General features: G+C 46.1%; 1 protein-coding gene across 2 annotated transcripts in view; it reads right to left on the bottom strand.

Moving 5' to 3' along the window:
* Positions 1–10,137: 10,137 nt before the first annotated feature.
* rgs19 (regulator of G protein signaling 19) overlaps positions 10,138–26,802 on the bottom strand; it is a 160,507-nt gene continuing 143,842 nt past the window's right edge. For both annotated transcript variants that reach the window (XM_038803371.1, XM_038803372.1), the window contains 2 exons: positions 18,311–18,545; positions 10,138–11,489 (listed from right to left, as the gene is read on the bottom strand). In XM_038803371.1, the coding sequence (XP_038659299.1) occupies positions 11,301–11,489; positions 18,311–18,545 (424 nt within the window). In that variant the 3' untranslated portion in view covers positions 10,138–11,300. The remainder of the gene's footprint in view (positions 11,490–18,310; positions 18,546–26,802) is intronic.

Here is a 26,802-nt window from a genome sequence, read left to right as displayed (position 1 = left end):
ATTCTCCGATCAGTGTAAGCGGCTTTTTATTATTCATTCTCTTCTAGGTTTCCACTTTTAACTGAAAGCCATTCTCACCAGAGCTTAACTGATATGGGATTGCATGTAACCCACTTGTGCCAATACTTTTACTATTCTACAAAGGTAAGTGACTATCCTGCTTTGCAGATTAATGAACAAAGAGAATAGTTGTCTGTGTGCTGAACACTAGTATCTGTAAGCATTTACCCAAAGGTTCCTAATATTACTGTGAAGACAACTTACGAGCAAGAAGTTGAAACTATGTTATACACCCAATCTATTGCAAGGCCAAATATTAGTAGTTTGTGGTTTCCAATAAATGAACAAACCATTATGCACCTAAAATTTGAGTGTGTCCTTGAAATGGAAAAAAATAATGTAGGAATGCGTGCATATGATTATTCAGGAGGGATTGCAAGTAGACTCCAAAGGTACCAACTTGTGCAAATACCCAATTAAGTTACAATGAACACTAGAGTGGATTCAGTGCTGTTACTAGATAAATGACAGCGCTCCTGCTGAACTTAAAAGCAACATCTGTGGCATGTAATTTTATAAAAGCAGATGGATTAGCCAACATTTATTTTGAGATGGCTGCGAACGCTGGCTTACTGTCTGCTCCAGTGTGAATGTGTTCTGGAGTACTTGAAACTTGGTGTCTATGTGAAAGTAAATAAGAGAAAACTGCTCTGAATTTTTGAAAGAAGTTTCAACTACCCCATATATTTTAATGTTAGTTGTACTGAAACACAGGCACCAAAGTTGTGTGGCATAATAAGGTGAAAAGTTTTACTTGGGAGGAATAAAGATGTTTTAAAAAAAAACAGGAACAGTATAAAAGATAAAAAGAAGTTCTTTCAAATATTCAAAAGAATTTCAGGTAGCTGACAAAACTAATCTGAAATGAAAAGAGAGACCGTTGGAATTCTACGAACAGAGGGGCTGTGTTGAAAGGTTGAATTATACCTCTGCAAAGAGGAGGTAACAGAAACATATATTCTCACGCTCCTAAAATGACTACTGTCCGCTAAATAGTTGTGAAGGAAGATTATTTCAACAACAACTTATTTTTATAGCACCTTTAACGAAAGGAAATTTTCCTCGACGCTTCACAGCACTTTTTCAATGGGACTGCTTCACTGTCTGTCAGTTGGTAGAGTTTTTTGTGAGGATTTTTCCTCTGCATGCATCAAGAGGTTCAATATGTGGCATGAAAGCACTTGAGCTGTGTTAGTCTCAATGTACCAGTAATAATCCTCCTGATTTCCCAGAGGTGGATATCTATAATAATTGCGATGGCACCGCAGCCTGGTTGAGTAGCAGTAAAGTGATGATGGATAGACCAGGCAGAGTGAAGTGGTGTAGTGTATTGGCTCTGCTGCCACAGGTGGTACCTGCCAGTTTCCATATGAGATTTACTCTTGACTTTGAAGCTTTTATATTCCTTGCTAGTATTCTCAACTTCTTCCTCTATTATTCTTTGTCACCCTTTGCTGGTTTCAGAAATATTCTATCTTCGGGTCTATCACTAATCTTCACAATGTTTTCTTTCCATTTGATACCATCCTTAATTTCCTTAGTTAGCCAATCTACCTGTCATTGATGCATCTGTCCAAGACAGTATTGGGCTGGAGTGACCATTGCCCATTCCTTGTGGAGATGAAGTGCCGGCTTCACATTGAGGATACCCTGCATTGTGCTGTGCGGACCGACCACTCTGCTAATTGTGATAGATTTTGAACAGATCTCGCAACTCAAACTGTGCATCCATGTGGTGCTGTGGACCACCAATCACAGTCTATAATATCAAGTCCTGGCATATCACTCACTGTCCAATTACCGGGTATAAAAACTCGTTCACTGAAGAGTACAGGAGAGCAAAGAAGGGACAGGACCAGGCATAGCTAAAAATGAGGTTCCAACCTGCTCATGCAACAAGGCAGGATTGATTATATGCCAAACAACAAGGGCTGGATTCTCTGTTTGAGACTGTTCTCCCGGCAAAGCTGAATTGCACTGGTTTTGCAGTCTTGAAGCAGGATACAATTCAGTGTTCATCAATCTCGGGCCGCCATCTTGAGTGGGCGGCCCGATAGCGGAGTCCAGTGGTCGGCACCCCCCAGTACCACAAATTGTCCCCAATCACCCCCCCTGCCCCAGCAGCCCCCAATCCCTGGATTGCCTGGGTGGCTCTGCCACCCCCAAATATTTGGGTGACCCAACCCCCCCCCCCCCCACCCTGACTAAAGAGACCCCCCCCCCACCCCCCCGGGGGGGGGGGGGGGGGGCTGACTAATGGAACTCCCCTCTTTCCCTTCCCCACAGAAAAGAGATCCCTCTCTGGAAGCGAGAGAGCAGATCCGATAGGACCTGTGGGAAACATTAGAACTTTAATACTTATCTTGCAGCTCCACATGTCCATTCCTCAAAGTAGAGCAGCTGTGTCTGCCTCTGGTTCCCACTGATCCACTATCTGCAATCTATTCATGGCTTTGTAGTGGTTTGTGATTGACAGCTTGTAAAAGCTATCTGCAGCTTTGATCCACTCACATCGCTTCGCACTCCAGTGGTCTAAGTGGTGAAACCCCAATGTTTGTAAACATTGCCCACATCAAAGAGATGAAATTGTACTGAGTGCATTCCAATCACTCAAGCGTGTGATTTCACTGCACTTTCACCTGAGAACTCACACTAAAAGAAAATGTATCCTTGATCATTAGCAAAGTAATAGAAGATGTTGTCAGCAGTGCTGTCAAGTTGCACTTAACTCAACATTAATCTGCTCTCTGACGCTCAGTTTGGGTTCCCGCAAAGGTCCATTCCTGGCCTCATAGAGCTGGAATAAAACTCCACCATATGGTTATAGGCGGAGATATTTGTGGATGTTCAACACCATTTACCACTCATACTGTAGCAATCCGTGTCTATACACAAGACCGGGACAAGATTCAAGCCTGGGCTGTGGTAAATAACATTAACATTACGCAAGTGCCAGGCAATGACCATCTCCAACAAGAGAGAATCCAACCATCTCCTCTTGACATTCAATGGTATTACCATTGACCAGAATGGTGGTTACCATTGACCAGAAACTGAGCTAGACCAGCCATAAACAAACCGTGGTTACAAGATCAGGGACAGGATTCTCTGTTTCGGAGACTACGCTTTGATGCTGTGATTGATTTGGTGGATTTCTACGACAACTAAATCGGCGCAGGTCCTGGATCAATTCGTGAACTGTTAATGGGTTGGACATGGCAATGGACATCGCCGAGAGCCCCTAAACCGCTGCCCGAGACACCCCAGAGCACCAGTTGGGGGCCTACACTGACTTTCCATCACAGCCGTCTCCGAACCATTCACTATCCCAGAGACACTCACCTCAGTTGGGCACTTCAGTGAAGAGGCTCCTGGGCACTAACTGCTGCGCACCACACACATGCTGCAGTGCATAAGGTGGAGGTAGGAATCCTCGGCAGGCCAGATAGTTGGAGAGCGGCCTGAACCCAGGGAATAGCTGCCGTCCGGATGGGGTCCAGGCAGCATGGTAGCACAAGTGATTAGCACTGTGGCTTCACAGAGCCAGGGTCCCAGGTTCAATTCCCTGCTGGGTCACTGTCTGGGTAGAGTCTGCACGTTCTCCCTGTGTCTGCATGGGTTTCCTCCCACAGTCCAAAGATGTACAAGTTAGGTAGATTGGCCCTGATAAATTGCCTTTAGTGACCAAAAAAGGTTAGGAGGGGTTATTGGGATATGGTGGAAGTGAGGGCTTAAATGGGTCGGTGCAGATTCGATGTGCTGAATGGCCTCCTTCTGCACTGTATGTTCTATGTTCTGGAAAGGGCAGTCCCATTGATATTGGAGGTGCAGGTGCAGAGCCAGGGATTACATGAGGGGCTGTCAGCGACCATCCAGCACCTGCAGGTACAGTTGGAGGAGTCCAACCGCTTGCCGGGGCAGGAGGCAATTCCAACCATTGGTGCCACCCAAGCCAACAGCGCATGAGCGGCAGTCGCGGTGGAGGCCTTGGGGGGTGAAGGTATCTGCCATGGCCCAGGATGTCCAAGGCCTAGGGCACTCTGTGCGGGTGGTGGCCGAGGCACAGGACAGAGTTGCCTGTAACAGGTAGCCATATACCATGGGTCCATCGAGTCTGCACCGAAAGGGCATCCCACCTAGGGTCACCTGGACATTGCAGCGGCGCTCCAGAGCTTGGCACAGTCACAGCGCGTCATAGCTGAGAGCGCTGGTGGCATTGCCCGGGCACTGGCCGACCTGACTCAGCCCCAGAGGGACTTGGCACAGTCACTGGCTAATGTGGCACAGTCCCAGAGGGATGTGGCCCACTCCCTGTGCTCCTTCGCCATGAGCATTGGTCAAGACAGGAACGGGCCTCAAGGACTGGCAGCACCAGGTGTCAGGGGAGACTCGGGTATTAGCTCCAGTCACACCCCCCATCCCAAGGAGTAGCCCGGGGGCCATCAGGCACCCCGAGGGAGAAGGAGATCATGGGGCCCTTGCCGGTGATCCCCACAGGGGAGGTGCCGGAACACCACAGTGCCTCAAAACCCCGTCCCCCCATCCCTGGTGCATCTTAGGGGCAGTGGGCAGAACAGGGTGGCACCCTGCCACCCTGGACACGCAAACGACTGCCCTGCCCATCCAGGACCGGTCACTCCAGAGGATGGTCACCCAATGGGACTCTTGTCACAGGGCGGGAACCGCAGTAGGCTGCCTCCAATCCTGATGTACCAGTTGGGGGCCCACCTAGATGTAGCATGAAAGCCCGCTCGGCAGGAAGATACACACCAGTTAAGCTGGCACGGATGCAGGACACAGTATAGCGTTAGGGGCTAGGGCACAAACATGAACAGAAGCGTTTACTGTTCCACAATAAACGCCTGGCACAGTGTGTTGGGGTGGCACGGTGGCACAGTGCTGTGCACTGCTGCATCACAGCGCTAGGGACCTGGGTTCAATTCTGGGCTTGGGTGACTGTGGAGTTTGCACCTTCTCCTCGAGTCTGCATGGGTTTCCTCCGGGTGCTCCGGTTTCCTCCCACAGTCCAATGATGCGGAGGTTAGGTGGATTGATCATGCTACATTGGCCCTTAGTGTCCAAAAGGTTAGGTGGGGTTACTGGGTTACAGGGAAACGGTGAAGGCCTGACCCGAGGTGTATTCCCTTTCAGGGAGTCTATGCAGGGGCACTGGTGGGGTGGAGGGGAGTTGGGGCAGAGGGGGTGGGGAGGGGCATTGGTGGGGGGGGGGGGGGGTGAGGATGCTGGTATGGTGGGGGGTTGTTGGTGGGGTAGAGGGAGGCGTGGTGTGCGTGGATGGTGGCGTGGAGTGCGAGGGTGGTGGGGTGGGGGCACCCATATGGGTGGTGTCACTCTGTGCAGCCAAGTGCGATGGGGGGCTGTCAGTTGGGTGCGCAGTAGGATGGCTGCCTTGCAGGTCGCGACAATGGATTTGGATTGGATTTGTTTATTGTCACGTGTACCGAGGTACAGTGAAAAGTATTTTTCTGCGAGCAGCTCAAACAGATCATTTAGTACATGAAAATAAAGAAAATACATGATAGGACAACACAAGGTCCACAATTATACATAGACACTGGCATCAGATGAAGCATACAGAAGAGTAGTACTATTCAGGTCAGACCATAAGAGGGTCGTTTAGGAGTCTGGTGACAGCGGGGAGAAGCTGTTTTTGAGTCCGTTCGTGGTGTGTTCTCAGACTTTTGTATCTCCAGCCCAGTGGAAGAAGTTGGAAGAGTGAGTAAGCCGTGTGCGAGGGTCTTTGATTATGTTGCCATCTTAGTCACTCCGACTCCACGGTCCATCCCCTGGTCACTCCCTGTCGCTGCCCCCAGGCCCTGGCAGACACCTAGTCTCCCCAGCACTGCCAGCGGCAGGACGGCCAACCTCTGGTCATACCTCTGCTCGCCCTAACCTCCACTCTCTCCCTTATCAGCCACCGCGCCTGTTTCCCAATTTTTCTTTTAAATAAACAATTTTATTGAGGTAGTTTTTGGCTTTATAAACAGTTACAGACATCATCAGAAAGGAAGCAAAAAAGGCAAAAATGTGCAAACATCCACGTACTTTCAATACTTCCACCGTAACATATTGCACAAGCCCGCTCCCCTCCCACCGGTACTACCCGCCATATTTTCCCTCCTACTCTACTCTACCCCCCCCCCCCCCCCCCCCCCCCCCCCCCCCCCCCCCCTCCTCCCACACCCCGGCTGACGCTCACTCTCCCGCAAAGAAGTCAATAAATGGTTGCCACCTCCGGGTGAACCCCTGCACAGAACCCCTCAAGGCGAACTTAATTTTTTCCATCCCCAGGAAACTCGACATGTCCGCAAGCCACCACTCAGTCTTCGGGGGCTTTGAGTCCCTCCACGCCAATAATATTCGTCGCCGGGCTATCAGGGAAGCAAAGGCCAACACATCGGCCTCTTTCTCCCCCTGGACGCCCGGGTCTTCCGAAACCCCAAAAATTGCCACCCCTGGGCTCATCACCACCCTTGTTTTTAGCACCTGGGACATGACCCCCGCAAATCCCTCCCAGTACCCCCTCAGCTCAGGGCATGCCCAGAACATGTGAACATGGTTCGCTGGTCCTCCCGCGCACCTAGCGCATTTGTCCTCTATCCCGAAAAATTTGCTCATCCGAGCCACCGTCATATGGGCCCGGTGAACGACCTTAAATTGGATCAGCCCGAGCCTAGCACATGTCGCGGTCGAGTTTACCCTACTCAGGGCCTCTGCCCACAGCCCATCCTCCATTTCCCCGCCTATCTCCTTCTCCCATTTAAGTTTCAGTTCCTCTGTCTGGGACCCTTCCTCCCTCATGAGCACCTTATAAATACCCGAGACTCTACCCTCCCCTTCATCCCTCCCAGAGACTATTCTGTCTAGGATCCCCATTGGCAGGAGGCGCGGGAAAGATGGGACCTGTCTACGAACAAAGTCCCGCAACTGTAGGTATCTAAAATCATTTCCCCTTACCAACCCAAATTTTTCCTCCAAGCTCCTCAAACTTGCGAAGCTCCCTTCCAGGAACATATCACCCACCCTTCCCGCCCCTGCTCGCCGCCATACTCGGAACCCCCCATCCATTCTGCCGGGGGCAAACCGATGGTTGTCGCAGATTGGCGCCCAGACAGACGCCCCCATCTCCCCCACATGCCTCCTCCACTGGCCCCATATCCGCAGGGTCGCCTGTTTCCCAATTTTTAAAACCACAACTGATACTCGCCGTCGGTAATTCCGCCTGGCAGAGGCGGAGGCCCCAGAGAATACCTGGCCAGGCCCGTTAATGATATAGAACATAGAACAGTACAGCACAGAACAGGCCCTTCGGCCCTCAATGTTGTGCCGAGCCATGATCACCCTACTCAAACCCACGTATCTACCCGTAACCCAACAACCCCCCCCCTTAACCTTACTTTTATTAGGACACTACGGGCAATTTAGCATGGCCAATCCACCTAACCCGCACATCTTTGGACTGTGGGGGGAAACCGGAGCACCCGGAGGAAACCCACGCACACAGGGGGAGGACGTGCAGACTCCACACAGACAGTGACCCAAGCCGGGAATCGAACCTGGGACCCTGGAGCTGTGAAGCATTTATGCTAACCACCATGCTACCCTGCTGCCCTATATGCAAACGGCATTTACTGTATGTGCGGAGTAGAATGCATTGACGCCGCTGTCGAGGCACCGGAACCTGGCATTCTGTCGGGCGCTAAGCACAGGCCATGATTTTCGCCTCGCACGATTCGCCGCCCAATCGAATTTCGCGATTCTGCCGTTGCTGGACGGAGAATCCTGCCCCAGGTCTGATTTTGGAAATTCTGTGGACAGTAACTGACCTCCTGACTCCCCAAAGCCTGTCCACCATGTACAAGGCGCAAGTCAGAGTGTGATGGAGTTCTTTGCTGGATAAGTGTAGCTCCAACATTGGACGCTTAACACCATCTGGGACAAAACAGCCTCTTGATTGGCACCGCAGCAACCACTTAAACACTGACTCCCTCCACCAGTATGCACAGTAGCAGCTGTGTGTACCATCTACAAAATGCACTGCAACAACTCACCATGGCTCTTTGAAAGTACCTTGAGGGCGAAATTCTCCCATTGGGAGACTGTTTCACTCCGGCGTTGGAGGCCGCTCCTCGCCCACTATTCTCCCACTCCTGGGGGACTAGGAGTGGCGCAGCGCCATTTACGTGCGCCGGGCCTTGGCGCCGCATAAAAGCAGCGCCGTGTAAATTACGCGGCCGGCACCCCGTAAATGATGTCACCCGCGCATGCACAGGTTGGCCGGCGCCAACACACACATGCGTGGTTGCCGTCCTCCCTGCAAGAAATTTCGGATGGATCTTATGGGGCGGTGGAGGAAAGAAGTTCCTCCTTCAGAGAGGCCGGCCCGCCGATCGGTGGGCACCAATTGCGGGCCAGACCCCTTTTGAGGCCCCACTGGTGCTGGATTCCCCCCCCCCCCCCCCCCCCAGCATTCCCGCGTTGTTCCCGCCGGCAGCGACCAGGTGTGGACGGCGCAGCAGAAACCCGTCGTATTGGGCAGGCTGCTCGTCCCATCCGGGCCGGAGAATTGCCGCTCGCCCATTACAAACGGCGAGCAGCAATTCTCCCAGCGGCCAGCCGTAAATCTCGCCGCGCCGGTTTGGGGGGGTGGGAGAATCGCGTGCGGGTGCCGGGGCGCGTGGCGGAACTCGCGTGGTGCCCCAGCGATTCTCCTACCCGGCGTGGGGGGAAGAATTCCGCCCTTGATCTCTGGCAACTGGAAGAACAAGGGCAGCAGATAAGACCATAAGAAAGAGGAGCAGAATTAGGCATATGGCCCATCGAATCAAGGTTGATTGTTCCTCATCCCCATTTTCCTGCTTTCTCTCCATAACCTCGGATCCCCCTATTAATCAAGAAATCCCTTTATTAATCAAGAACACCAGATTTATGCTTTGTAATGGGCGAGCGGCAATTCTTGAGGTGCTGTTACCTACTGGGCAACAGACCAAGAGCTGGAAGAAGGAATTAGACAGAATAGTTCTTTCTTAGAGCATACAAACTAGGAGCAGAAGTAGGTAATTTATCCTCTTGAACCTACTCCATCGTTCAATACAAGCATGGACAATCTATCAGCTGGCCTTAACCTTCAATCACCTCTTTCATCACAACAGCTGCTCCTTATGTTTGGAAAGCCTACTATGTTGTTTCTGTTTATACAACTAGTTTAAAATTCCAAGAATGATGCCCATCATCAGCTGCATGCTTTTTGCATGTGCGGAAGCAGAATAAATGTAGGAAAAAGTAATCTCAGAGGCAAACCGCTGGGGAAAACCAAAAAGATGAAATAGGAAACCGACACCTCTGACCTGAAAGCTGCAGGTGTGCAATTGCCAGAACCCTGATGGGACTTGTGTTTTTACACTGTCCCCACATGGGGCAGCTGAAAGCACAATTGCTCCACAGCTCCAGGGTCCCAGGTTCATTTCCCGGCTTGGGTCACTGTCTGTGCGGAGTGTGCACGTTCTCCCTGTGTCTGGGTGGGGTTCCCCCGGGTGCTCCGGTTTCTTCCCACAGTCCAAATATATGCAGGTTAGGTAGATTGGCCATGATCAATTGCCCTTAGTGTCCAAAAAGGTTAGGTGAGGTTACTGGGATAGGGTGGAGGTGTGGGCTTAAGTGGGGCGCTCTTTCCAAGGGTGCAGACTCGATGGGCTGAATGGCCTCCTTCTGCACTGTAAATTCTCTGAATTGCATCAGGGTCCTAATGACAAGCTAATTAGCATATATTTATGAGGTGTCCAGGCACCTCTTAAGCATAAAAGAACTGGTTGAAGTGTTGAGCAGGAATCACATGCAAAAGGAGCAGTAATTATCCTGGCATATGTGATCCAACCCTCCAATTCTGGTGCGTTTAGAAGCACAGGTTTTAACCATTTTTTTTACAATAACATACAAGTTCGAGCAATGGGCAGAGTACTGCTTTAAGACTGATTTATGTCAAGAAGTTAGGATGTTTTTAAAAACAGGTTCCCCATTAAGATATTTTCAAATTTAAGTAAAAGACAAGACGCACCATCAGATTAGCAATATTATTTATTTAAATTTTAACAAATTCTCTAACTGTGCTTGTAAAACATTATCAATGAATTTCAAAAAATTATAGTGAGGACATTTTTTTGTTTCCGTATATTTGTTGAGTTATTTTTCATCTCGTTGGTAAGCCTCGATATATTTAAAGCCCTTTTTGTATTGGTTACCTGTGCTAAGAAGAAAATTTCACAAATATATACCATCATTAGTTGTAACGGACAGCTGTCCGTAGTTTCCTCGTACAAGTTGCTACCAATTAAGATGTGTAGCATATTAAACTATCGATCATTCAGAAAAATTAAGAGGTGTAATTTAATTTGTCTTACACATTTGTTCTGCAGTCAGATTGGCAATATAACTCACATGGACATCTTAGTTTCCTTTCAAGAAGAATTCACACTTACCTGGCTGTCATCTCATGAAAGCATTTTCTGCAACATTCAGATCATTTATTATATTGGCTTAGAGCAATTGGAGCTTTGATGTTATTGTGCCATTGCCGTTGAATTCAGAATTTTAATTTGCATGTTTAAAGACACAAAATGGAATGGAAAATAGATTTGTTACAGTGCTCTTGACTGTATGAATTTAGGACAATACGATTTTGTGACAACTGATGGAACCATAGCAGCAACATTGGTGTTTTTTAAAAATGCAGAACTGCACTCATGACATTTTTAAACATTCTCCTTTGTGCCTTCTTTGAAGCAATGTATTGTGCTCTAATATAAAGATTAAGTAATATCCCTTTATTTTCAATGTAAATCAGCTCAAACAAATCTGGTCTGAAATTGGAACAGAGCAGTGTGTTTTCAGATCTAATTTTCATGTGGTTGGTAACCTGATGCATGTAAGGGTTATGCAAAGATGTTCCCCCTGCACTAGGCTTATTTACTAATGCTTACAAAAACATACAGACTAAAATCAATATCATTACTTAAGCCATCACTAGAGTTTTGCACAGGTTAATCTGAAGCTGTTAATATCCAGTCCTTTCGTGCTTCTTGCATTTTATTAGGCAACAGGAAATCAGTAGTAAAATAAACCTGAGTTTAATTTTTTCTCTTGGTGATGACCCTGTACCTTCAGTAGACAATTTGATGCCTGTATACAAATTTTTTTTTTTCCTGTAACGTATAGTTAAATATCTAGGATTCTGAAGAAGTGCTGGATGACCTCTGAAACAATGACTTGTAAATAGAAGAGTTCAGGAACCTTGGATAGGAGTCTCTGTGCATTAAGGTATAAATCTGAAGCTGTGCATCGTCAAATGTTTGAGTTGATGGTTCGGCCATTTTTTTGTTGATGACATCACGGACCCGTGAATCAAGGCTAACCTGGATATAAAACAAAATATATCAGTATTAGTTAAAATGATATACACATTGTCTATTTAATTTTTAACAAACATTAGCTTTTCTCAATGCAGTATTTTTATTATCTACGTTTACTGCAAGTTTAATGACATTTTCACTTTATCTCCAAATTCATCCTGTGAATCATTTCCTTCTAATCGCTTCTGCAAGTCTGATGGAGGAGACTGAATTGTAAATAAGATCAGTCTTCCGTGTAGCTTCCTCCACTACCTGCCATGATGAATGACTATCCTGGTACTCTAGGACTCCCAGTCGACACATCCAGAGTGAGACACATCGAAGAGTGAGTTTGGAAGCTGGGAATTTGAAGCTAGGTGGGAATTCGAAGCTGGGTGGGAGGAGGTGCTTTTTATCCCTTGAGTTGTTATGCTCAAATTTCCAGTGAGTGGCCTTGCCCTGCTGCAGACGACTACAAGGGAAAAACTGAGAAGTGATGTCACAGTAAAGCTGTAGGGAATGTGTTAAATTTGAAAGAAAAAACATTGAAAAAACTAATTAAAATTCATTAATTAACTCGGCAGAGGAGTAACTAATTCTGAGGGTAGAGATTAGTATTTCGCATTTAATTTTACAGTACAAATCTAGCGCCAGGCACCAGTTAATTGTAAGTTAATCTAATAACAATTTAAGTCTATATTTTAAATTAATTAACTCGTGCTTAAATGTCACAAAGCGGGGTGCGGTGCTCTAACTGTGAGATGTGGGAGATCTGTGCCGCTTCCAACATTTCGATCGACTACGGCTGCAGGGTGTAACCAATGGCAGCTCCTCACAGACTGTGTGGTTCGGTTGGAGCAGCAGTTGAATGCACTTGAGAGCATGCAGGTGGCGGAAAGCATCATACCTAAGAGTTGTAGAGATGTGCTCACACCCAAGGTGCAGGCAGCCAGTTGAGTGACCACGAGAAAGGGCAGGCAGTCAGCGCAGGAATCCCCTGTTGCTGCCCCCCTCTCTAACAGTTATATCATTTTGGATACTGTTGGAGGGGATAGCCTATCGGGAAACAACAGCAGCCAGAACAGTGGCACCACAACTGATTCTGTTGTTCAGCAGGGGAGGGCAAAGTGCAGGAAAGTGATAGTTATAGGGACTCTATAGTAAGGGACACAGATAGAACATAGAAAAGTACAGCACAGTACAGGCCCTTCAGCCCATGATGTAGTGCCGACCATTTATCCTAATCTAAGATCAACCTAACCTACACCCCTTCAATTTACTGCCTGTTTAAGAGTCGCTTAAATGTCCCTAATGACTCTGACTCCACCACCTCTGCTGGCAGTGCATTCTACACACCCACCACTCTCTGACATCTCCCCTATGCCTTCCTCCAATTCCCTTTAAAATGATGTCCCCTCGTGACAGCCATTTCCACCCTGGGGAAAAGTCTCTGGCTATCCACTCTATCCATGACTCTCATTACCTTGTACACCTCTATCAAGTCACCTCTCTGCCTTCTTCACTCCAGTGAGAAAAACCCTAGATCCCTCAACCTTTCTTCATAAGACATGCCCTCTTGGCAGCATCCTGGTAAATCTCCTCTGTACCCTCTCCAAAGCATCCACAACCTTCCTATAATGAGGTGAGCAGAACTGGACACAATATTCCAAGTATGGTCTGACTAGAGTTTTATAAAGCTGCAGCAAAACCTCGCGGCTCTTAAACTCAATCCCCCTGTTAATGAAAGCAACACACCATACGTCTTCTTAACAACCCTATCAACCTGGGTGGCAACGTTGAGGGATCTATGCACGTGGACCCCAAGATCCCACTGTTCCTCCAACTTCCAAGAATCCTGCCTTTAACTCTGTATTCAGCATTCAAATTCAATCTTCCAAAATGAATCACTTCACATTTATCAAGGTTGAACTCCATCAGCCACTTCTCAGCCCAGGTCTGCATCCTGTCCTGCTGTAACCTGCAACAACCCTCAACACTATCTATAACTCCCCCCAACCTTTGTGCCATCAGCAAACTTACTAACCCACCCTTCCACTTCCTCATCCAAGTCATTTATAAAAACCACAAAGAGCAGAGGTCCCAGAACAGATCCTTGCGGGACACCACTGGTCACCGACCTCCAGGCGGAATACTTTCTATCCACTACCACTCGCTGTCTTCTTTCGGCCAGCCAATTATGCACCTAGACAGCCAAATTTCCCTGTATCCCATGCCCCCTAACTTTCTGAATGAGCCTACCATGGGGAACCTTATCAAATGCCTTACTTAAATGCATATACCACATCCACTGCCCGACCTTCATCAATGTGTCTCGTCACACCCTCAAAGAATTCAATGAGGCTTGTGAGGCATGACCCGCCCCTTACAAAGCCATGCTGACTACCTTTAATCAAACTATGTTTTTCTAAATAATCATAAATCCTATCTCTCAGAATCCTTTCCAATATTTTGTTCACCACAGGTGTAAGACTGATAGGTCTGTAATTCCCAGGGATTTTCCTATTCCCTTTCTTGAACAGGGGATCAACATTCGCCTCCCTCCAATCATCCGGTACTCCAGTGGAGAGTGAGGACGCAAAGATCATCGCCAATGGCGCAGCAATCTCCTCCCTCGCTTCACTCCCCACAATAACCTTGGGTATATCCCTTCAGGCCCAGGGGACTTATCTATCCTGATGCTTTTCAAAATTTCCAACACATCCTTAATATCAACCTGAGTCTATTAACCTGATTCACACTGCTCTCATGAGCAACAAGGTCCCTCTTTCTAGTGAATACTGAAGCAAAGTATTCATTTAGGGTCTTCCCCACCTCCTCAGACTCTAAGCACAAATTCCCTCCACTATCCCTGATCGGCCCTACTCTCACTCTCACATATTTCTCACATAAGTGTAGAATGCCTTGGGATTTTCCTTAATCCTTCCACGCCAGGGATTTTTCATGCCCCCTTCTAGCTCTCCTCAGTCCATTTTTGAGTTGCTTCCTGGCTACCTCGAGAGCCGAGTCAGATCCTTGCTTCCTCAACCTTACGTAAGCTTCCTTCTTCCTCTTGACTAGAAGCTCCACTTCTCTTGTCATCCAAGGCTCCTTCACCTTACCATTCGTTCCTCGTCTCAGTAGGACAAAACTATTCAGCACTCACAGCAAGTGCTCCTTAAACAATCCCCACATTACTGTTGTGCATTTCCCCAAGAACAATTGTTCCCACTTTATGCTCCTCAGCTCCTGTTTGATAGCAGTATAATTTCCCCTCCCCCAATTCAATGCCTTCCCATACTGTGTGTTCCTATCCCTCTCCATGACTATGGTAAAGGTCAAGGAGCTGTGGTCACTGTCACCGAAATGCTCTCCCACCGAGATATCTGACACCTGGCCTGGTTCGTTGCCGGGCACCAAGTCCAATATGGCCTCCCCCCTAGTCGGCCTATCTACATATTGAGTCAGGAATCTTCCCTATACTCACCTGACAAAATCTGCTCCATCCAAACCATTTGCACTATGGAGGTTCCAGTGAATATTAGGGACGTTAAAGTCACCCATGACAACAACTCTGTTACTTCTGCACTTTTCCACGATCTGCTGCCCAATCTGTTCCTCTATCTCTCTGCTGCTATTGGGGGGTCTATAGAAAACTCCCAATAAAGTGACTGCTCCTTTCTTGTTTCTGACTTCCACCCATACTGACTCAGTCGACAAACCTTCCTCAACTACATGCTTTTCTGCAGAATGTGGTGCACTCCCTAATTAACAGTGCCTCTCCCCGTCCTGTTTTACCTCCCTCCCTATTCTTCTGAAAACATCTAAACCCCGGAACATCTAACAACCATTCCTGCCCCTGTGAGATCTATGTCTCTGTAATGGCCACAACATTGTAGTTCCAATTGCTGATCCATGCTCTAAGTTCATCTCTCTCACTCAGCTCTCAGCTCACTTTAGCTCACTCAGCTAAATCGCTGGCTTTTAAAGCAGACCAAGCAGGCTAGCAGCACGGTTCGATTCCCGTACCAGCCTCCCCGGATAGGCGCCGGAATGTGGCGACTAGGGACTTTTCACAGTAACTTCATTGAAGCCTACTCGTGACAATAAGCGATTTTCATTTCATTTCATTATTCCTGATACTCCAGGCATTGAAACAGACACACTTTAACCCATTCCACTGAGTGTAACTCTGCCCTATCAACTGTCTATCCTTCCTCACAGATGTGCTGCATACTATTTCTGCCTGTTCAACAGCTCTGATCCATAGCTCTGGTTCCCATCCTCCTGCCAAACTAGTTTAAACCCTCCCAAAGAGCTCTATCAAACCTCCCACCCAGGATATACCTCCAGTTTAGGTGCAATCCGTCCTTCAGATAGGCACTTCTGTGGATGTGAAAGAGACTCCAGGATGGTATGTTGCCTCCCTGGTGCCACGGTCAAGGATGTCTCTGAACGAACACAGGACATTCTGAAGGGGGAGGGTGAACAGCCAGAGGTCTTAGTACACATAAGTACTGACGACATAGGCAGGAAGAGTGATGAGTACCTGCAGAAGGAGTTCAGGGAGTTGAGCAGTAAGCTAAAAAGCACAACCTCCAGGATTGTAATCTCAGGATTACCCCCTGTGCCATGTGCCAGTGAGGCTAGAAATAGGAGGATGGTGCAGCTAAATATGTGGTTAAGGAGGGAGAGTTTCATATTTCTGGGCATTGGGGTCTCTTCCGGGGCAGGAGTGATCTGTGCAAGAAGGACGGGTTGCATCTAAACTGGAGGGGCACCAATATCTTGGCTGGGAGGTTTGCTAGAGTCACTCGGGAGGATTTAAACTCGTATGGCTGAGGGGTGGGAACCAGAGAGTTAGCTTAGAAGGTGTAATAACTGAAGGGGAAATAGAGAACAAAAATAAGAGAACGACTTCGCCCTGTCTGCACAAACACAGTGGTTTGAAATGTATTTGTTTCAACAGCAGAAGTATAGCAGGTAAGGCAGATGAACTTTGAGTAGTGATTAGTACTAACTGTGAGATGTGGGAGATCTGTTAGGCTTCCAACTATGATGCTGTGGCTATCACAGAAACGTGGTTAAAGGGCAGGAATAGCGGCTGAACATTGGAGGATATAGATGCTCCTGGAGAGATAGAGGGGGATGCAAAAGGGGTGGCAGAGTTTCATTACTGGTTAAGGAGAATATTATAGCCGTACTGCGGGAGGACATCTCGGTAGGCTCACACAATGAGGCAATCTGGGTAGAGGTCAGGTACAGGATGGGGGCAATCACAATGTTGGGCATTTATTACAGCACCCCCCCCCCCCCCCCCCCCCCCCAACTGCCAGCGAGAGATAGAGGTGCAGACAGGTAGAGAGATTTTGGATAGGTGCAAAAGTAGCAGGGTTGTTGTGGGAGGGGATGTTAACTTCCCCTATACTGACTGGGACTCACTTAGTGCTCGGGACTTGGATGGGACAGAGATTGTAAGATGTCTCCAGGAAGGCTTCTTGATGCAATATGTAGATAGTCCAACTAGGGAAGGGGCAGTACTGGACCTGGTATTGGGAATGAGCCTGGACAGGGTGGTTGAGGTTTCAGTAGGGGAACATTTGGGGAGTAGTGACCACAATTCCATAGGTTTTAGAGTACTGTTGGATAGGGATGAGGGTAGCCCGCGCGTTCAGGTGCTAAACTGGGGAAAGGCAATTTAAGATAACATTAGACAGGAATTGAAGAATTTGGATTGGACGCAGCTGTTGGAGGGAAAATCAACATCGGATATGTGGGAGTCTTTCAAGCGACAGTTGATTAGGATTCCAGTTGCCACACTCGGCCAGGATCCATGCTGCTGGCCGGGGTTGCTTCCGCGAAGGCTGGGGGGACTGTTGGGGGCTGACCAGGGGATGTCCTGTGTAGTCGTGGATGGCAGGTCGTGTCCTTTCGGCGTTGTAAAACACCCACAAAATCTGTTTCAGCTGGCAAATAGCCGCTGAAACAGAGAATCTAGGCCTCGTCTCCCAAACGGAGAATCCAGCCCAGTGTGTTGCAAAGGGCTGTATGATGTCCTCAACTGTCCTGCCCATAGCAGCAAGAGGGACACTTGTCTGTAATTACTGAAGCAAAAGGTAACCTTTATTACCACAAAGTCCATCAGAACAGGTTTCCCAGCACTACAGTTTCAGTTTTTCAATTTTTATAAATTAAAATTCAAAAGAATGTCAAAAGAATGAACTATGAAAACAGCCACACAGATGGGGGAAAAAACTTTGGCATCAAATATCATTACTCCTTTTTTCAGCTGCAGCCATTTAAGCTAAAACTAAGGCCCAAGTCTGCTAGGAGTGGTCAATGCCCAAAATTCAAAAATTATACTTGGAAGAATTAAGCAAAATAGGCAATGAAGCGGAAAGAAACTAAAACTGAAGATAAAGATAACAAAACTGCAAATGATCCATTCCATTTTGATGGATTGAGCAATAGTGCATTAAATGAACTCCTTTGTCTATTACTTAATAAAAGCCATAATTCATTTATTTCAAATGGTTCCATCCCTTTCCAAAAATAGCAAAATAGTGGAATCCCATATCAATGTGCTCGCCACTCATCTGTTCATAACAACAGTCGAGATCCACATGTTTGTGTTACTTTAAAAACTAGCATGTTTTTTGCCAGTAATTTCTAGGTTAATTTGATAAAATCAATCAGCAGCCCCCAATTTATTGTTCATCCTCTGTCAGTCCCTGTTGTTACTTTGGGTGTTTTGCAGAGTTTCAATCAAAGATGCACCACTGGTTCATCTGAAGCCACTATACTAACAACATCTCAAAGCAGAGCCTTAAGCTCTGGGCAAAGTTTACCTCTTTAGGAGAAAGTATTGAAATGAAGTCTTCATATATCATCTGTGCTTTCTCCTCAATAGTACTTTTGTTTGCTTCGTTTTTGAGATCCTCACATGCGAGCCAAAATAGCATATTCTCTTCACTGTACTCAGTCCGTAAGAATTCTCTGAAGATATTTCTGCCCGCAGGAGTTTTCATTAGCTTGTCAAAGGATTCAGCCCATGAATGCACTTCTTCTGCTGTTGGCTCTGTGCTGTGTTTAGGATAATTAGGGAAGGCAATGTGAGTGCAAACACAATAACAATTTTATTCATCAACTGCTTTAATGGGCTGCTGCCAGATTTATTAACATCCTGGTCTTATTAATCAATAGCAGATATCCACATGTTTGTGCTTATTAAGAACTAGCATGTTTTTGCTATTTCTGAATAACACTGCAATACAAAATACACATTGGTCTGTAACTTCATAGAAAGCTTTACACCAAATGGGCGGCATGGTAGCACAGTGGTTAGTACTGTTGCTTCACAGCACCAGGGCCCAGGTTCGATTCCCGGTCGTGGGTCACTATCTGTGCGATGTCTGCATGCTCTCCCCGTGTCTGCGTGGGTTTCCTCCGGGTGCTCCGGTTTCCTCCCACAAGTCCTAAAGATGTGCTTGTTAGGTGAATTGGACATGCTGAATTCTCCCTCTGTGTACCCGAACAGGCGCGGGAATGTGGCGACTAGGGGCTTTTCACAGTAACTTAATTGCAGTGTTAATGTAAGACTACTTGTGACAATAAAGATTATTATTAATATTGAATTTCCTTGATCCTTCATGTCATTTTGAAGTGTATCCACCAACATGCTCTAAAGGCTATTTATAAAACTTCACATCATGCAAAGATTTGTGAGTTCTATGGATTTATATGAAGAACATTTTAGCGTAGGCCTATGCCCAAAATCCCGGTGCAACATGATCCCAAATCATCTAATATTGGTGTCAGTGTGATTTCTGGGCATTTATAGCAAATTTCTTTGCATCTTTTTAATGCTTTGTTGTGAGAACTGCAGCAGAATTATCAAAGTCTTACGGAACATGGTTTTAACATTTGGCATGGCAAATTAATTCAACGGGAAATTTGGGTATAGTTTCTGTTGGCATTATTGGTGGAGAAATTGGTGTAAATTTCAAAACAATTTCTACACCAGTGTGATCAGGGTCTTTTCCCGTAAAAATTGTGCTGCTCTTTAGAATTATAATTCTTAGGGGCTGGTTTAGCACAGGGCTATATAGCTGGCTTTTAAAGCAGACCAAGGCAGCGTGGGTTCAATTCCCGTACCAGCCTTCCTGAACAGGCGCCGGAATGTGGCGACAAGGGACTTTTCACAGTAACTTCATTTGAAGCTTAGTTGTGACAATAAGTGATTTAAATTTCATTTATTTCATTTAATCTGGTTGCTTTGTATAACAATCATGCAATAACATTTATTGAAACATTCATTATTAATATGTTTTAGGAGAACAAGCTTACAAAATTTCTAACGTTCCTAGAGATGCATTATCGCAGATGTACTTGTCATGTCACTCCACATAGTAACCACATAAATGCCTACCTCCATATTTATCATTGTGTGGTTTTGCTTGCCAAAAATTTTAGAAAATAAAATGATTATTTATACATTTCTTCAATATTTTGATTTGTCCGTTACTACCACTGAATTATATTAGGATAGTTCCAATGTAAACTAACTAATCACAGTACCCCTTAAGCAAAGAATGTAAAGGTCTGTGTATGGGTGTTTTAGTATCCTAGTGGATGTTTGGACTCTCAGTGAAGAATATATAACAAGGCTTTGCTGAAGGCCCAGAAATCTATTATCTCTTTGAAACACCTGAACCCCAGAGAAAACACTGTTCGATTTACAGCTCTGGTGATCTATGCTGTCAATTACACAATGTTTATTTACACAAGATAAAGTGGTTTCAAATGCTTGCAGTTTCAGCTGTTGGTATGTTAAATGATCTGGATGATTGTCACTTTTATTAGACTGTAAGAAAAAGGAATATTTTGAAGAAAGTGGAAAGTTATCAATGAATGACCTTTCGACATTTTTATTTAAATACTTCCTACTGTCACTACGGAGTTCATGGGTTCTAAACAGCATTGTGAGTAAATGGGCATCAGTTTTAATATGATGTATATGCTAATGCAATCTATGCTAGTCAAAGGAATGTCTGTTAAATTGATCCTTGACTCTGATCACTTTTTTATATGGAATAATACATTGCTAGAAATGTATCATTATAATGACCTGAGACATAGGTCGTTTAAGAGCTGGTAAATGAATGAAAAGCTGAATGCATGTTATAATGTGAATTGGATGTCAGTGCCCAAACTGACACTGAATGTAAACAAAGCATGACAACCTCCTCCAAGGAGTTTCATTTGTATTTACACTATTAACTGTACAATTGTGCGATGTAAAACTGCTTTAACTGGAGTGTGAATGCACTTTTAATGATCCATTTATGCCCAACTGCTGTTTCATATAATGCACAGAACACCTATGTTTCAAATAAATTAGTTTCATGTGAGAAAGTTGAGCCTAGAATTTGTTCTTTGCTGGCAGTGCCTAGTTTTATCATCTGTGGGATATTTTCCTGCAATTTATCATACCAATATTTCAATGGTTTGTTGTCACAAGATACAGCAGAACATCAATCATGTGCAATCCTACTTTTTGGATTATTGTTTCTAACAAAGGATTTTCACAGTTATTGGGAGACGAGTAGAAATTGGAATTGCCAACATCTTTTGTCACTCGTTGTGCTCATGCTAGAAAAATCAGATGATGTCAAGTGGCTATCAGCTGAGGTGAGGCTTGTAGTTCCTAAAAACTCTTGGATCATTGCTCCAGTCACTGGACCTGTCACGGCTCCAAACAGTAGAACCAGTGTGGAGCCACTTTGTTGGAATTTTGTGCTGATGAGGAACTGTCTATAATCCAACATGTATTCTATGAACCAGTACTATAGCATGTTATTGATTTTAAAGCTGGAAGCTCCTTTGCACAGATCTTATCAACATTGGAAGGGCATACACTGCCTTTCATGTTTACTTTCATGGCTACTGTCAGTGTATTTTTGGTCATCTCTGTATTGTAGTCCAGCAGCTTGAGTCTAAATGGGGGCACGGGAGCTCTGAATCAACTATTGCAGTGATAGCTGATCTCGCCAGCAGAAATAGGACAATGAATGGGAATAATGCCGAAAAGGACCTGCAATGATTCAGTGGCTAGTAGCATCCATAAATTTCCACAACTCACCTACATTATGGTTACTCGGTCTACTGTACTGTCAGTGACAGGAGGCACATTTGTCAATAAACAGTTAGCCATTGCTGCAAGTGAAGATGCTTTAAGAGTTATTGTTTTATTTGTTACTGTTCAATGGTTCGGGTTTACCATGTGCATTTAAAATATACTCTAGTTTCTCATTAAATGCATCACCGATGTCTGATTCAAACTTCAAAGATGGTGAATCAACATACTCATCAGATTAAATAAACGGGATAAGCTTAATAATGTGCTGATATGTATGCTTGTAACTGAGCCATTAACTAAAGGCAATGTAAAATTAAGACCAAAACCTAAAAATAATGTTCAATGTGTTTATGATGTTCTGTTATCCACAATATTAGCAGAGGCATGAACTCCTTTCTTGAGAAGAACCAATTCCTGTGTTGATCCTCTTATTGACTGATCTCATTAACACTACACCCTGTATGCTTCATCTGATGCCAATGCTTATGTAGTTACATTGTATATCTTGTGTTGCCCTATTTTGTATTTTCTTGAATTTTGTTTAATTCCCTTTTCTTCCCATGTACTGAATGATCTGTTGAGCTGCTTGCAGAAATATACTTTTCATTGTACCTCGGTACATGTGACAATAAACAAATCCAATCCAATGCAAATAGAAAACTAAAGGAATGCACTTGATTGCAACAGGACCATCTGTTCATTTAGCCAACTGCAATTTCTAATTTTAAAAGTTCTTTCAAATACATTTTCTGATCTCATTTTGCATTAATTCTGCATTATTATTTTTACAATTATGTAGGTACATTTACATTTTTTTTTATACAGCATACTGTTTATAGAATCCCAAAATGATTGGTCAAGCTGAAATCAAGATACAGCTTTTCTTTATTGAAAGCGTTCATTGATTTATTCAGTCTCATCGCTCTCCCTTAATACAACGTAGTGTCCCAGCTATCTCATATCTTCATGTGCTCAAAGATAATTAATGCCAATCACCAATTTCTCTTAACCGTGACAATGTTATTGACGTGACATTCTCAAACCATGGGCAGGATTCACCGTTCCGATTTTGTAATTGGCGATCAGGCGGAGAATCCCTTTTGATGCCGAAATCGGTCGCGGCGCCTGTTTGATGCAGGTTTTGTCTGCTCCGCCCCTCCAAAGTGGCATCATTGTGTTGCGCGCCGCACACTGTTGGGACGGCTGTAGCGTGTCATCTGAAGGCCCTGCCCCGATGCTCCGCCACGATGGGCCGAGTACCCCACCGCGTGGCAGTTGCGGACTGTGTCCAACGTCGCCACAGTCGGGTGGGAGCCGTGCTGCTAGCCGGGGGGGGGGGGGGGGGGGGCACTATCTGGCAGGTTGGATCCGCGCATGGCCAGCGCCATGTTCTATGGCAAGACTGCTGCAGGACATCGGCATGCGCAGCCACAAACCCGGCCATTCTCCAGCTGCTTTTATCATGGGAGCCGGGAGTTTTACGCAGCGCGGCTGCTAGCCCCTCACCGCGCGCAGGATCTCTGGTAAATCCTTCCATAACTCTGGCAGGGTTTACCGCGCAACCCACTGTCTGTTTGGCAGTGAAGGGCAGTGGCCCTCCATTGGCGGGCAGCAGGGAACCTCTGGACAGCTTTCCCCTGATTCCAATTGACTTCAATTTTTTAGGTTTCCTTGAGGTCACACTTGATCAATTACTGCCTTGGTCAATCTCACCTCATCCCTGGAATTTGCTCTTTTATCCATATTTGGACAAATGAGGTCAGGAGCTGAGTGTCCCTGGCAGAACCTAAACTGAGCATCGGGGAGCAGGCTATTACCGAGCAAGTACATCTGACAACACTGCCCACGACACTCTCCAAACTTTGCTGATGATTGAGGGTGGACTGATGGGACAGTTATTGGCCAGATTGGATGTGCTTTGCTTTTTGTGGACAGGCCATATCTGAGCAATTTTCCACATTGTTGAGTAGATGCTTGTGTTCCAGCTGTACTGGAACAGCTTGGCTAAGTGCACGGAGAATGATTCAGGACACCTGTGACATCTCAGATCCATTGGCTACCATATGTCAAACTCTTGTGGCAGGCTGGATATGATTTGAGAGAATCTGCACAAGCTGTGCCAAGAGGTTGCGTGAACAGCTCAATTGCATCCTGAGAGTGAGGTGCAGATGCACAAAGGACTCGGGGGCCTCTTAAATGTAGAGTCCACCTCTTCCTTCTCAGTCTCACCCTCAGCTATCCCTCAGCTATGCTTCAAACTGCACAGTCATAATTTTCTGAAAATAGTTTGAATTGTTTTTACATTGTTCTCGTTATTTTGTAGTTGTAAAATGTTGTTTGGGGATTTTTGCTGGTTTAAAATGGTTTAATATTAAAAAAATATATTTAAAGTGTTCCAGGTTTTTTTGCACTCTATAAAACTAACCATTACTTTTCAATTGACTACCTCAATACAGTGTGACCACTTTGTTGCTTAAGTTCACAGACAGTGCTCAAGGCATGTTCCTTGTCGAACAGTTGTTGCTACTGTTAACATTTCTATCTAAAGTGTTGCCACCAAAAATGTATTAAATATTCATTTTGTTAAAATGCATGCTATTTGTTGCTCGTTGCTGATGAGAGTTCATGGCTGTTTTGTTCTTATTTGCTTTTACACTGATGCTGTTAGTTGTCACACTGAATAAGAGTTCAATTGTTTCTTGTTTGGTATTGCCTGTCCTTTATTGTCTTCACAACACTTGGTTCCACAGAGAAATTGTTTCCGTCTTTCTGCTCCATTCTGAGTGGAATTCAGTGGAGGACAGTTGTGAGGGCTCGGGGAGATTGTGTTGTCCAAATTCTCCAGCCACCAGCTGCTGCTCTCCTCTAGGAAGCCACATTATGGTCAGGTGGAATGGTGTCATCAATTATACCTAGGTCCCCAGGATTCATTCACATCCTTATCCCAATGCTGAATATGTTAGGATAAAGGCAATGTGAGTGCTTCCCCAACGCCCTGCATTAACATCAGGATCCTCAATTGGGCAACATAGGTATTCAGCTCAAGATTAAACTTGCAAAAGTGAGAATATTTTTTTAAATTTTGAGGGCAATTTCTAGACTACAGGGGTGAGACTCTTCTGCCTGAAAGCACGGTAGCATTGTGGATAGCACAATCGCTTCACAGCTCCAGGGTCCCAGGTTCGATTCCGGCTTGGGTCACTGTCTGTGCGGAGTCTGCACATCCTCCCCGTGTGCTGCGTGGGTTTCCTCCGGGTGCTCCGGTTTCCTCCCACAGTCCAAAGATGTGCAAGTTAGGTGGATTGGACATGATAAATTGCCCTTAGTGTCCAAAATTGCCCTTAGTGTTGGGTGGGGTTGCTGGGTTATGGGGATGGGGTGGAGGTGTTAACCTTGGGTGGGGTGCTCTTTCCAGGAGTCGGTGCAGACTCGATGGGCCGAATGGCCTCCTTCTGCACTATAAATTCTATGATCTATGATCTATGAAAGGCACCTATGTTGACATCCCAAGAGGCGAGCGAAGTGAAAGCAATAAATCACATCAGTACAGGTGACCAATGCATTTCCATTCTTGAGTAACTGTGGCTTGATTAAGAGTGAATAAATATAACAAGCCGCCAAGATCAGTAATTATCTGCTTCCATAAATTCTGCATGAAGGAGAAGGTATTAAGCTGGGCGAAGCAGAAGCGTGAAGTGCTGTGGGATGGTACTGCGTTTCGGATCTACCAGGACTTGACGGTGGAGTTGGCAAAAAGACGAGCGGCAAGGCAGCACTGTACAAGGGGGTGCGATTTGGTATTGTATACCCGGCGAAGCTGAGGGTAACGTATAACGCCAAAGACTTTTATTTTCAGACAGCGGAGGCAGCTGAGGCATTCGTGAGGGCAGAAGGCTTGAGACAGACGTGAGGAGTGGAGCTGGAAGGGAGACTGTGGACTGTGTTTGAGCAGCTGGAAAATGTATAAATACTACAACTTTCTTTTTACTGATGTGTATTGTAATTTACTTCACTTTGCATTGTTACAATGTTCAAGTTAATGGTGGGTTGATTGGCGTTCTGTGTTGCGATGGTTAAATCTTTTGTTAGTGAATTGTAGGGGTTGGACTGTTGGCTTTGTTTTTTTTGTTTTTTCTTTCTCTGCGACTGGGTGGAAGGAGACGATATATCTTGGAGGGGGTGCCACCCGCGCTAACTAACTAAAGTCAGCTAGTGGACGGAGGTGAGGTGAGAGGAGGGCTGCGGACGTTGGAGCCTGGATAGCAGGCTTCATTGGGCCTACGAGGCGAGCGAGTTGGGGGGGTGGGGGGGGAGAAGGGATTGATGCTGGGAAATGTTGTTTCAGGGGGAAATGTAGGGCGGGGGGGGTTCGATGTTAACAGTGGACAGGGGTGGGCCAGGCTGATGGGGCAGGGCCCGGTGGTATGATGGTGGTGGATAAGAAAGGTGGGGGGGGGGGGGGTGAGACCCCCAGTAAGGATAGTCACGTAGAATGTGAGAGGGCTAGGATGTCCGGTCAAGAGGTCAAAGGTGCTTGCGCATCTTAAAAGTTTGAAAGCCGATGTGGCAATGCTGCAGGAGACTCACTTGAGGGTGAAGGACCAGGTGAGACTTAAAAATGGCTGCGTTAGTCAGGTGTTTCACTCTGGATTTGACGGAAGGGTTCGAGGGGTAGCGGTGTTGGTCAGCAAAAGGGTACGCTTCCAGATGGAGAAGGTGGTGGCAGATCGGGGGGGGGAGATGTATGATTGTGACAAGGGCACTGGAGGGGAGATTAGTGGTGCTGTTAAGTGTATATGGACAATGCAGGATTCGTGAAGAAGGTGTCTGGGGCCATTCCCAACTTGGACACACAGGAGCTGATTGTGGGAGGGGACTGGAACTTGGTGCAGGAGCCAAGGTTGGACAGATCACTGCCACACTCGCTGGTCCCATCAGGGGGGGCGAAGGCGCTGGCTGGGCTAATTGTGGAAATGGGAGGGGTGGATCCTTGGAGGTTCCGGCACCCAAGGGAACGGGAGTACTCGTTTTTCTCAGCAGTCCATAAGGTATACTCGCGGAACGACTTTTTTGTGGTGGGAAAAGCTTTGCTGGCTGGGGTCAAGGGGTCGGAATACTCGGCAATTGCAGTGTCAGATCACGCTCCGCATTGGGTGGATATGGTACTGGAGAAGGGGGTAGCGCAGAGGCCAGGGTGGAAAC

This window comes from Scyliorhinus canicula, chromosome 7 (assembly GCF_902713615.1).
Source record: "Scyliorhinus canicula chromosome 7, sScyCan1.1, whole genome shotgun sequence".
Classification (NCBI taxonomy): Eukaryota; Metazoa; Chordata; class Chondrichthyes; order Carcharhiniformes; family Scyliorhinidae; genus Scyliorhinus; species Scyliorhinus canicula.
The sequence above is the reverse complement of the archived record's forward strand: the minus strand, read 5'-3'. Positions and strand labels throughout refer to the sequence as shown.